At 37.2% G+C, this 13,592-nt stretch overlaps 1 protein-coding gene across 3 annotated transcripts in view; it reads left to right on the forward strand.

Moving 5' to 3' along the window:
• Nucleotides 1-13,015, forward strand: part of SYT14 (synaptotagmin 14) — a 142,782-nt gene extending 129,767 nt beyond the window's left edge. For 2 of the 3 annotated variants that reach the window (XM_070384442.1, XM_070384441.1), the window contains exons 5-6: nt 8,665-8,854; nt 12,702-13,015. In XM_070384442.1, coding sequence (XP_070240543.1) covers nt 8,665-8,854; nt 12,702-13,015 — 504 coding nt within the window. Of the gene's footprint in view, nt 1-8,664; nt 8,855-11,394; nt 11,452-12,701 lie in introns of all 3 variants that reach the window. The other variant, XM_070384443.1, reaches the window with a different exon arrangement.
• Nucleotides 13,016-13,592: the final 577 nt, after the last annotated feature.

The raw sequence follows: 13,592 nt of genomic DNA on the forward strand, positions 1-13,592 counted from the left end.
CCCCTACCAAAATACAGGATGACTCTCCTTTACACTGGATTGGGGAGGGAGTGGAAGTGGAAGAGGGGTCAGATGTGGAGCAGTTATGATGTTCTTGCTTCCTCCTTCCTGAAATTGCCCGTGGTGGGCTTCCCTGGTGGCTCAGTCAGTGAAGAATCCACCTGCAGTGCAGGAGGTGCGGGTTCGATTCCTGAGTCAGGAAGATCCCCTGGAGGAGGAAATGGTAACCCACTCCTGTATTCTTGCCTGGAGAATCCCAAGGGCAGAGGAGCCTGGCGGGCTACAGTCCAGAGGGTTGCAAGAGTCAGACACGATTGAGCGCCTAAACCACCACCGCGTCTCCTCCTTACCTCGTCTGACTGGTGCTCGTGCCCTGGGGCTGGGAAGGGCCCTAAGTGTTCCAGCAGGAGACTGTCCTCTGGTCACACTTCAGCACCCTCTGTGCCCCCATCGCCCCATTTTTAGGAAAGTGTAATGGAAACATTTCATGCTGTGCAAATTACCTTAAAAACCAGAAAATATCTTTGAGGCACAGGGAAAATAAATTCAACGTGAAATATTCAAATTCATCATAATTACCACTATAGAGTTCAGCAGTTTTACCTTAAAAATACTGAGTAGAAGTGGTTACAAGTAAGGTGAAGTCAGTTTAGTATTAATAAAAAACTCAGCACATCTACCTAATAGTTCTGTTGTATTATATTTTTTAATCTTTTGCTTTTCTCTCTATATTTACAAGTTCCTACATGTTTTTAACCTATTAGCATAAGGACATGTAATGGCTATCATAAGCACTAATTCTGCTTATGGTAAACATTATATAGAGTTGGTTTATTTCTCAGAGAAATTAAACCATTTTTTTCCTACAGAATTGCTTATCATCCTTCACCCTAGGGCAGAGGACTCAAGAGGAAAGAAAAGAAGTCTGAAAAAGAAGTGAAGCATTATGTTATATGGGAAGAAGTTATACTTTCACTTTAGGGAGCCTGTGGGACAATTCCTTTAAGTAGACCCAATTATGATTGGGATTTGTTTGACTTTGGGTTAATGACCTGCAGTTACTGCCACCAAGGCAAGCCCTAGTGATAAATTAATGATGGAGTCTGCAGCGAGAGTAGGGAGAGATTCCTGAATGCACGCTGAATGGAGCAACTTGCCCTGAGGAATCGTCGAAGGAAAGATGCCACTTGAGTATGGAGTATCTGTATTTAATTTGTCTTCACTCCAGTTGCTCTATCTATATTGTTACTCTCTGCCGCTTTCATTGTTCTCGGTGGTCTCCATGCACTGCCACACCTATGCCAACCCTGGAAAGGCAGTTACACCGATGGCGGTGAAAAAGACCATGAGATTTGCACTTTTTCTAAGGTATAAATTCAGAATGAACTCCTCAGAAAATAGTCTTTTTTCTGTTAAACACTAACTATATTTCAGCAGGGCTTACTGAAATAAAATGTGATCACAGAGGATCTTACCACTCTTTTTTTTTTTGTTGGGCTTGGAGACAAGGACATTTTTGCAGCAGTACATGGGGAGATAAGTTAGCTGTTTTTCTTAGGAGCAAGAAAGACCTTTCCCAAGACTTTCCTGGGATATCACTTAATGACCTTAATGGGTGGATAAGAAAACATTAGCTCCATATCTTATTATCTGACAGTAGGTTAACATGAAAAATACTATACTATGAAAAATGCATTTCACAATATTCTAACAGATGCTGCGAGTATAATAGCCTAATGTAGCAAACGCACCAAATGTGCTTGAGCATGTTTCTGACACTATTTTCATAAGTGATGATATATCCTAAGTGAAACTTACTAAAATTATGTTTTCTCCTCCAACTGTCATGAAAACATACCAAACTATGTGTTTTGTGTACCCATGATTTAGGAACATAAGATGCATCTTTTTTTTTTGGCTTTCTCCTCTGTGGTTTAGAGTTAGATTTGACAATAGGAGACTTTTATCCCTCTCAATATTAGTCCAGTGAGTTTATACAATCCCCAAGTAAGTATTAATTCTCCTTGATTACTTGTATAAGCCAACCTAAATTCAAACTTGAAGACTTGTGTAAGACATATTTAGATTTTTAAAATCTAAACATCTAAATCTATAATTTTTAAATATAAAAATTTGTTGTAGAATAATAGTATTATCAGTTCAGTTCAGTTCAGTTGCTCAGTCATGTCCAACTCTTTGCAACCCCATGGACTGCTACATGCCAGGCCTCCCTGTCCATCGCCAACTCCTGGGTTTTACTCAAACTCAAGTCCATTGAATCGGTGATGCCATCCAACCATCTCATCCTCTGTCGTCCCCTTTTCCTCCCGCCTTCAATCTTTCACAGCATCAGGGTCTTTTCAAATAAGTCAGCTCTTTGCATCAGGTGGCCAAAATGTTGGAGTTTCAGCTTCAGCATCAGTCCTTCCAATGAATATTCAGGACTGATTTCCTTTAGGATGGACTGGTTGGATCTCCTTGCAGTCCAAGGGACTCTCAAGAGTCTTCTCCAACACCACACTTCAAAAGCATCAATTCTTCGGCACTCAGCTTTCTTTATAGTCCAACTCTCACATCCATACATGACTACTGGAAAAACCATAGCTTTGACCAGACGGACCTTTGTTGGTAAAGTAATGTCTCTGCTTTTTAATATGCTGTCTAGGTTGATCATAACTTTTCTTCCAAGGAGCAAGCGTCTTTTAATTTCATGGCTGCAATCACCATCTGCAGTGATTTTGGAGCCCAGGAAAATAAAGTCTGACACTGTTTCCACTGTTTCCCCATCTATTTGCCATGAAGTGATGGGACCAGATGCCATGATCTTAGTTTTCGGAATGTTGAGCTTTAAGCTAACTTTTTCACTCTCCTCTTTCACTTTCATCAAGAGGCTCTTTAGTTCGTCTTTTAACTCATGGAGTGAATCCCTTTAGGAATGTGCAAAGAAAGCCCTAAATATTTTTATCATTATTTTATCCTAAATATTTTATCCTATTTTTATACAATTTTTATCATTATAAATGTTATATCCTTGTGTCATGTAATTCTTTCATTAAACCTTTTTTCTTGCGAAACCAAACGCATAGAGGGCTTCCCAGGTGGCGCTAGTGCTAAAGAACCCACCTGCCAATGTAGGAGACAGAAAGATATGCGGCTTTGATCCCTGGGTCCAAAAGGTCCCCTGGAGGAGGAAATGGCAACCCACTCCTGTATTCTTGCCTGGAGAATTCCATGGAAAGAGGAGCCTGGCAGGCTGCAATCCATAGGGCTGCAGAATCAGACACGACTGACGCGACTTAGTATGCACGCACACGAGCACACAGTAGAAATTGTGAAAGACAGAAATGTACAACCCATGTACCTACCATCCAGGTCAGGAAATAAGATACTGCCTGTACCCCCCAGAAACCCCCTGTCCTTTCCAGTCACTCTTTCTTCTCTCCCCACCCCTGGGGTTAACCACAATTTTGACTTTTAAGTTAATCGCTTTTTTACTGTTGTTATCATCTTACCATCTATTCATGCATCATGCATCTGAAATACTTAAGTTTAGTATTATCCTGGTCTTGCTTTGGTTTTCGTTTTGGGCTTTTGTTGTCGAAATTTAAATAAATGGAAGCATATAGCTAAGTATCCTTTTAGGTTCAGCATTTTTCACTCAAAATCATGTTTGTAAATGTAGTTATAATTAGTTTCATCGCTGTGCAGTGTATATATGCTGTATGTGCAGTATAGTTGCTGTGTTTTATGAACTCACCACAAATTGTTTATCTGTCCCGCTCTTCGGGCCTTTATAAATAATGCTGCTAAGGACATTCTTTCATATGTATCTTGGCAAGCATTACACATATTCCTGATGGGGATAAGTATATGGAATTGACAGATATTATGGTTTGTGCATTTTTAACATTTTGAGAAAGCATCGCTTTACATTATAACCATTGGAAAATGAGGCCTCCCATTGCTCTTTGTCCTAACCACAGTATTGTTTTAGCCCATCTGTTTGTTATATAGTGTTACTTCATGGTTTTAATTTCCTTTTCCTTGATTATTAATGAAGTTGAACATCATTTCAGATTTTTATTGACTATTGTTTTATGAAAGTGCTGGTTCAAATATCTGTCAAGTGTTTTTATATTGTCTTTTTCTTACAGAGCTATAGGTATTTGAGCTAGTATATTTGGAATTTGAGCTAATTGTGAACTATATATATTTCAGACCTCTGCTCCTACCTGATGATTTTGCCTTTCTGCTATCCTAAAAGTCTTGGTTGAAGCTCAGGAATTCTTAATTTTAATGTTGCTAGATTCACTAAATTTTAATTTATGATTAATGCTTTAAGGAAGTCTTCCCCTACCCTGAGATGGTGAATATAGTCTCTTATTTTAATGTATAGGTATATCATTTTACCTTTTATATTTAGATCTACCGTTGGGGCTTTTTGGTATATTTTGAGGTAGGGTTAATTTTATTTCTGTGTCAATAACTGGTTGTTCTATCACCATTTATTAAAAAGACTACCCTTTCCCCATGGTTTATAGTTCTGCCTCTGTTGTAAATTGCATCTATTATGTGTAGATTAATTAGTGGGCTTTCTATTTAATAATCTTTTATGCATTGTTTTATCACATTGTCTTAAATAATGTAACTTTATTATAAACTTTGATACTCAGTAGAGCGGAGCACCCTGTCTTATATTGTATTTATTGTGGTAAGAACATTTAATGTGACATCTATGTATGTATGTATGTGAAGTCACTTAGTTGTGTCCGATTCTTTGCGACCCCGTAGACTGTAGCCTACCAGGCTCCTCCGTCCATGGGATTCTCCAGGCAAGAATACTGGAGTGGATTGCCATTTCCTTCTCCAGGGGATCTTCCCCACCCAGGGATTGAACCCTGGTCTCCCGCATTGCGGGCAGATGCTTTAACCTGTGATCCAAAGTGTACAGTACAGTATTGTTAACTGTAGATTGATTGATTATTGTACAACAGATCTCTAGAACTCACTCATTGTGCATAGCTGAAACTTTATACCCACTGAACAACAACTCTCCATTTCCCCCTCTGCCAGCCGCTGGCAGCCCCCATTCTACTCTCTGCTCTGTGACTATCTTAGATATCTCACATAAGGGAAACCACAGTATTTGTCTGTGACTGACTTATTTCACTTAGCATAATGGCCTCCAGGCTCATCCATGTTGTCACAGATGGCAAGAGTTTCTTCTTAAGACTAAATGCTATTCCATTGTACCTATATACTGCATACATTTTAGAATTAGTTTGTCAAGTTCCACACAAAAAGCCTCTTAAGGTCTTAATTATGATTACATTTAATCAATTTGGAGAGTATTGCAAAATTGAACCTTAAAATTCATTAACATAGTATACGCAGCACTTTTAAATTTCTCTCAATAATATTCATGTTTTTCTGTATAGAGTCCTTGCATATCATTTGTACATTTATTCCTAGATATTTTATATTTTATCCTCTAATAAATGCCATTTCAAAATAAGTTTTATTTTCGAATTTGTTGCTGGTATATAGCAATATATGGATTCTTAAATTTTACCTTTGCAACTGCAGACTTTTTCGATTTCGTGGTGGTGTAACTGTATAGAATGCACATAAGGACATTCCAAGTCACTGTAGCTTTTATTTCATTTTATTGCCTTTCATAAGGCTAGGACCTTCTCTAGCTGGAGTCTCCAGTGCAGCACTGACTGCCACTGGTAATAGCTGGCATCACTGTCACATCCCCAATTTCAAAGGGGAAACACTGAAAATTTTTACTAAGTATGATGTTATCTGTTGCTCAGTTTGCTTTGCTCAATGTTTATTTAGTGTTGAATCTAAGTTTATGAATGAGGAAATTCTGTAATTTTTTAATAATGCCCTGTCAGGTTCTGATCTTAAGGTTTGGCTCTTTTTGTTCGGCCACACCACGTGGTATGTGGGATCTTAGTTCTCCAACCACAGATGGAACCCATGCCCTGTTCAGTGGGTCTTAACCACGGGTCTTGATCACAGGACCGCCAGGGAAGTCCCAAGGTTTTTCTGCTTTCTTAGGGAAACGGGGGAGTGTTTCCTCTTTTCCTACTATCTGAAAGAGTTTGCATAAGACTTCTTTACCAACTGGGCCACAAGGGAAGCCCAAGAATACTGGAGTGGGTAGCCTATCCCTTCTCCAGCAGCTCTTCCCAACCCAGGACTTGGACCGAGGTCTCCTGCACTGCAGGCAGATTCTTTACTAACTGAGCTATCAGGGAAACCCTGCATAAGACTAGTATTATTAATTAGAAATCACTGTTGAAGCCATCCAACTAAAGTTTTTTATTTTCTGTTTGTTTTGGAAATTTGTTTAATTACTAATTCAGTTTCTTCAGTAAGACTGTTCAGATATTGTATTTCTTCTTGTCTATTTTGGTTAGTTGTACTATTCCAAGAATATGTCTATTACATCAGAATTTCAAATTTGTTGAAATAAAGCTGTTTTTAACTCATCTTTTAAAAATCTCTTCATGGTCTATAGAATATATAGTAGTGTCTCATTTCATTACTGATATCTTTTTATTTGTGCCTTTTCTCTTATTTTCTTAATTGGACTGTCTAACATTTATCTATTTTTGTTAATCTTTTCAAGTAACTTATTTTCATTATCTGACACTGTTTCCCCATCTATTTCCCATGAAGTGGTGGGACCGGATGCCATGATCTTCGTTTTCTGAATGTTGAGCTTTAAGCCAACTTTTTCACTCTCCACTTTCACTTTCATCAAGAGGCTTTTGAGTTCCTCTTCACTTTCTGCCATAAGGGTGGTGTCATCTGCATATCTGAGGTTATTGATATTTCTCCCGGCAATCTTGATTCCAGCTTGTGTTTCTTCCAGTCCAGCGTTTCTCATGATGTACTCTGCATATAAGTTAAATAAACAGGGTGACAATATACAGCCTTTATTTTTCTGGGCTCCAAAATCACTACAGATGGTGACTGCAGCCATGAAATTAAAAGACACTCCTTGGAAGGAAAGTTATGACCAACCTAGATAGCATATTCAAAAGCAGAGACATTACTTTGCCAACAAAGGTTTGTCTAGTCAAGGCTATGGTTTTTCCTGTGGTCATGTATGGATGTGAGTGTTGGACTGTGAAGAAGGCTGAGCACCGAAGAATTGATGCTTTTGAACTGTGGTGTTGGAGAAGACTCTTGAGAGTCCCTTGGACTGCAAGGAGATCCAACCAGTCCATTCTGAAGGAGATCAGCCCTGGGATTTCTTTGGAAGGAATGATGCTAAAGCTGAAACTCCAGTACTTTGGCCACCTCATGCGAAGAGTTGACTCATTGGAAAAGACTCTGATGCTGGGAGGGATTGGGGGCAGGAGGAGAAGGGGACGACAGAGGATGAGATGGCTGGATGGCATCAGTGACTCGATGGACGTGAGTCTAAGTGAACTCCGGGAGTTGGTGATGGACAGGGAGGCCTGGCGTGCTGCGATTCATGGGGTCACAAAGAGTCGGACACAACTGAGTGACTGATCTGATCTCTGATTTTCATTATCGTTTAGGTACTCATGGGTTATTTATAATTATATCCTTAATTTCCAAATTTATAGGAGTTCTTTCTTCACTAGAAGATAGTTTGCATTTATAGCTGATATTTTAAAAATTCTGAATTATTTCCATCATTTAAAATTTGTTTGCTTTTTTAATACATATTTTTGTAAAAGTCTACTGTGAAAAAAAGGAAAAAATATCCACTACGTGCTTGAGAAAATGTATATTCTGTAGTTGTAGCGTATGATGTTCTACCATTAGGTCAGTTTTACTTATCATGATATTCAAATCTTCTACACCGTTACTGTATTTATTTGCCTCCTTATTTGGTCAGTTACTGAAAGAAGTATGCTGAAGTATCTATCCCACTGGTTGTAGATTTGCCTGTTTCTAGTTCTGGCAGTTTTTGCTTTCTAAATCTTTGCTTTTGAGTCCATGCATGAAAATTTGGAATTACTTTATCTTTCTGGTAAATTTGAAGCATTATCATTATTCATTGTACCTCTTTATCTCTAGAAATGATTATTGCCTTGAAGTTAACCTTGGCTGACACTAATGTAGCTACACCAAATTTCTTTTAGTTAGTATTTGCATGGCAAATATTTTCCCACCCTTTTTTTTTTCAACTTTCTGTATGTCAGTGTTTTACATATCAGTTTATAAATAGCAGATTTTTTGCTTATTTAATCAAAGTCTGCCAATCTGTGTCTTTAAAGGCACAATTAAGACATTTACATTTAATGTAATTGAGTCTAAATCTGTGTCAGACTTTTAAGGTCAGTAAATCTTCAAACAATTTTTTGCATTCAGGAAAGAGTTCATTAACAGCTATGAGTTTAAGAAATTTCTCTCTTCTCATTTATATACAAACATGCAAGAACTTATGAAACCTCATCTCCTGTTATTCCTTTGACTGTCATATGATCAAACGAGATCCAGAAACCAAAATATGCTAATAACATTTCTCGTCTAGTATTTTGGGAATTTTGCTTGCAACTCTTGTCTTTATCATGATTTACCTACCTCATTCCAAACACAGGGCATTACCAACGTATCTATTAATATATCTGTTTTTACAAAATACTATAAAGCTCTCGTTTTTTACGGCAGGGCTGTGACTCCCAGATGAGTGTGTCAGAGATGTCCTGCAGTGGAAGCGTGTCCTCCTGCCAGTCTCTCGAACACGGCTCAGTCCCAGAAATTCTCATCGGTCTGCTCTACAACGCCACCACTGGAAGGCTATCCGCAGAAGTGATAAAAGGCAGCCACTTCAAAAACTTGGCAGCGAACAGGCCACCCAGTGAGTGAAAACTTTTCTTAATTCTAATGTTTTCCGTACTTACGGGATTCTAAGTGTTAGGGCTTCAATCCTATCATTTAGTCCTAGCCAATCAATACTCGTGTAATCATCAGCTAATCTATTTCATGTTTTCTATTTCCAGTCATTTGGGAAGTAGAAAGATTTGAAAATGAAAATATTAATTGTAAGCTGACAAGACTTTACATTTTTCAGCATCTTCAGAATAAATCAGCCCTATCATAGCCATTATCTTCTAATACCAGAAAAAGTTATAAGTCTTTTTTTAAGGTAATATTATTCCACAAATATGATGAGGAATATATTGTTAACTGAAGATGAATGTGTTTTCTGTCTGCATGCAGTACTATGAACTAATGTGTATCCTTCTGTATTTTTCCTTATTGTCTGCGTTAACAATTTTAAGAAAAAAAAATGTTTCTTTACATTTTTCCTCCTTGAAAATTATAAATCAGTACTGCCAGCAGAGTCTTATCTTAAATGAAATATGCTTTGCTTTTTTACCAGGACAAAACGAATAAGGAATAGCTTGATGTTTATACTGGATGCTAGGAAAGGAAAGCTAGATGGTATTGATCCCTCTACCCTGTCCATCAGCTTCTCTGTCTTCTCTCTCGTCTCTCTTCTAGTTCAGGAGGTGGGAGTGGGTCAAACACAGAGAAATTGTCGCAGTGTACCTCCAAAACTGTTTATTGTTATCTGTAGAAATGAACTGGGAAAGTAGCAGCTTCTTTATATTTCTGTAAAATTAAAGCTGTTGATGGCCTAAACTCAGAATTTGAAAGGAAATCTTGAACAGTAATGGCACCCTTAAATTTGTTTCATGATTTCTCACAAACTTGCGGAAAACAGTATTTTACTCCAGGTAGCAAATGATCGTTTGAGGAGGGGAAACTTTTTCCACCCTTGAGTTAAATTTACTTCTAAGTATTCTAACAATTATTTTTTTTCAATCAAAGTGAAAGGTCATAAAAATATATTTAACGTGCCCTCAGTAGTACTGGAAACCTTGCTTCTCATATACATCACACAGTGTATCTGTCCCTGCATTAAAAAGTCAGAGGCCAAAATTAGGTTTATATTTCTACCCTTGGATGAATGATCTAACTCACCTAAGTCTGTTTCCTTATGTTTAAAATTAAGGTTGTATCTCACAGGGCAATTGTGATACTCAAATCAGATAAAGGCACATAAAAAGGATGCAATTATTATTGTCCCCTTTTTCCTTTCAAATGGAAAAATTCAGAGGAAGGAAAGAAGCAGTTACTAAACAGCTTTGGAAGTGTGACTTGGTTATCTTCATTAATCCACACTAGGAAAGCAAACTCAAATGGCCTGGGAAGTAACTTAAACGAGCAGAATTTGTAAATGAAAGATAAAATCATGGAAAGACCTGTGACAAATGCAAGGGAGCACTGTACTCTTGCTTGAAACCAGGAGAAAGTTTTACTTGATTTGCTCAACTTTTGAGTGTTTTTGAAACACTGTAACAGATAAAACATTATTTGGGATTACATTTAGTAACAAGCCATCAGTTTGCCATTCCTACTTTAGCCAGTAGTTTAATTTTTTGACAAATCTTTAACTTGAAATGCTAGAAAGGAGCAGAATGAGATGATAGGTTTGTCTTTCTGTCCTTGCTGAAGCCACTCTGATAGAAGCAGAGAAACAATCATCAGAACTAAAATGAAGGATAGGGAGTAGAGGCAGGAGTGGATAATAAACAAGAGAGATTTGCATCCCCAAAACACAGAGTAGATCTTTCAGGTTAAAGAATAGGTTATAGCAATTCCATTATTTTAGATTTAGAGCTTCAGTATTAGGACAGGTACTGGTATTAGCTGGGAGGTAGCTAGGAGGTAAATACAAGTTAACATTAATCTTTATTGTATGAAATAAAATATTTATAAAGTAAAATAGAAGACAGTTTTATCAGTTTGCCTACTGTATATAAGATTGTGACCCTTCATATGTACCTGGGTTCTAAGCTTTGAACTGTGTTATAGACTGACTAATCCAGTTTTTATCTCAAAAGAACAATGGTAACATTCAGGAACAAACATTTTAGTAGTTCTATTTTTCATAACTTAGTTTTATATTACATTGGGAGTAATAAAAGTGTTGGAAATGTTAAATATTGCATGGATAAACTTTAAAAATTAGCAAAATAATTATAATGATCTTTTAATGTCTTTTATTCAGTCTTTTATAGTCTGATAATTTGCATGATTCTATGTTCAATGTGCTTTAGACCACAAGGATATCATTATAAAGATGTCCCACTTTAAAACAGTGTAATTGTTGTTAAGATTGCACAATGACCTTAAAAATTCTCATTCCATGAAATTTACCCAACATACCCCTTTGTTCAACCCTCTACCTGAATTAAGATGCTAAAGTTTTGTGTTCTTCCACTCCAGTGAACAGCGTTTCCTCTTTAATTCTAACCTTTGACCCTCTTTCACCCAACAATTGACATCTGGTCATTATTTCTTTTACTGCTTTCCATCCCCTGTTGTCAGATGGACTGTTCTGTTGTCTAAAACACTTGATAGGTGGACAGGTTTATATAATCCGAGGTGAGTTCCTGTAGAGGCTAATTGGATGTTGTCTTTTCATGCAAAAACAAAATACCCTAAAACTTGCCAGCAGTGAAGCTGTCCACCATGTTGATTTCCAAAAAGTGCACATTTATTATCTGTGGTACTTTGAATAAAACTAACTTAGAATCTATCTCTGATTATGGATGATGGTATTCAGAGTATCTATAAAATTAGCAAAACTTTTAAAATTAAAGGTTTTGATTTTTATTCATTATATTGATTCATGTAGAAACAGATATTTCATTAAGAAATATTGAAATTTTCATAAAATTAATTGAAATTTTGATATGAAGTACACATGATGGATCTACATGCTGAAGATCATTTGCATGAGTTCTGAAGAAATTGAAAACACAGTTGTTTGGAATGAGGGTTTATCTCCTAAGTAACCAGGCAATGAACTGTTACGTTTCACTTGGTACACTAAACATCACATCAACTTTTTTTTTTATAATTCATGAAAATAGTTAAGATATCATACTTAAAATTTCACAGTAAATTGTGCCAAGAAGGAATCCTGTAGTATTTATTTTTAACCATCCAAAAAGCACATTAAATGTACTCTTGCATGAAACCAAGGAGAAAGTTTTACTTGATTTGCTAAACGTTGAGTCTTTAGTGCATTTGGCTTCATTTTGAGCCTGAAATGTTTTAAAATGTATTTAAAAACCACATCCATGCAGAGATTTTTTTGACATTTCATCCTAAGCTGTTTCGATGTCATCTTTGCATTCTTGTCTTTCTCTTTCCTCCTTACCATTTGCCTTCATTTCTCTTTGTTTGTTTATTCTTACACTCTGAAAACACAGTGGAATGCTTTACAGTGTTGTGGCTAACTGAGCTTGCTAAGTGTTTATTAATGCTATGATGTCCTGCTTAGTGAAGCTAAATGGGCGTGGGGATGGGCAGGGTGGGTAGTGGGAGGTCGGGGGTGGGGGGTCAGGGTAAGGGAAGGATTATGAGGTATACCTTTAAATTCTAGAAATAGTGAGGTTAAGATATTATTACCCCCCAAAGATTTTATGCCTACTTAGCATTCTCTGTACTTGTCACATTTTATGATCATCTACATCAAAATGGAATTACTAGATTTCTACTAAACATGGTATACACCATATCCTTGTAAAGTATGAATACTTGACCTCATCAAGCGTTACAAGAAAGACATTTTGAGTTTGTTTCAAATGATATTTGTGGTATGTTTTGTTTTGTTTTGTTTTCTGTAGATACATATGTTAAATTAACCCTACTGAATTCCATGGGCCAAGAAATGTCCAAATGCAAGACATCCATCCGCAGAGGGCAGCCAAATCCGGTGTACAAGGAAACGTTTGTTTTTCAAGTGGCCCTATTTCAGCTCTCTGATGTGACACTCATACTGTCAGTGTATAACAAACGCAGTATGAAAAGGAAAGAGATGATAGGCTGGGTTTCTTTAGGTCTGAACAGCTCTGGAGAAGAGGAACTCAACCACTGGACTGAAATGAAAGAGTCAAAAGGACAGCAAGTCTGTAGATGGCATGCATTGCTGGAGTCGTGATGACCAGGAGGAAGGAGCAATTGCAGTTCAAGGCAGCAGCATTTCTGAGTGCAGTGGTACTGTTACCTAGTCACCGTTAGAAGAGCTATTCTTTGAAGAATCATCTTTAACATTCTCCCCAAAAGCTTTAAATTCTGTGGAACGAATGTCTAATACTGACATTAACAAAGAAAAGATGGGTCTCTAGCAGAGCTTGCTTGAGAAAATGAGAAACTTGCATCCTCTTTGTTAAACTAACAGTCCTCCAGAGCTTTCAGAGCATCCTTTTGGTTTGAAGTTAATTTTACTGTAGCAAGAGAGCCAGTAATTTCATGAAAAGTCACGATTATAAATGATTGTGAAAATCAGAATTTTTATTTGCAGCACTCTCTTAGTGTCACCCTACATATTATCCACAAAACTGGCTCGTCCCTGGTGTGTTTAACGTTCTTTAATATGAGAAAGTCATCCTGCAGCAGTCAAGTCTAATGGTGAAGGCTTTCAGTCACATTGTGAATTGTTTTATTTCAGATTATTTTCCTTTCTGTTGTGCCTCAGTTCTTCTCAGTAGCACTAAATCTAAGTGCAAGCAAGGATT

Source organism: Bos mutus, chromosome 16 (assembly GCF_027580195.1).
Source record: "Bos mutus isolate GX-2022 chromosome 16, NWIPB_WYAK_1.1, whole genome shotgun sequence".
In the NCBI taxonomy this organism is placed as follows: domain Eukaryota; kingdom Metazoa; phylum Chordata; class Mammalia; order Artiodactyla; family Bovidae; genus Bos; species Bos mutus.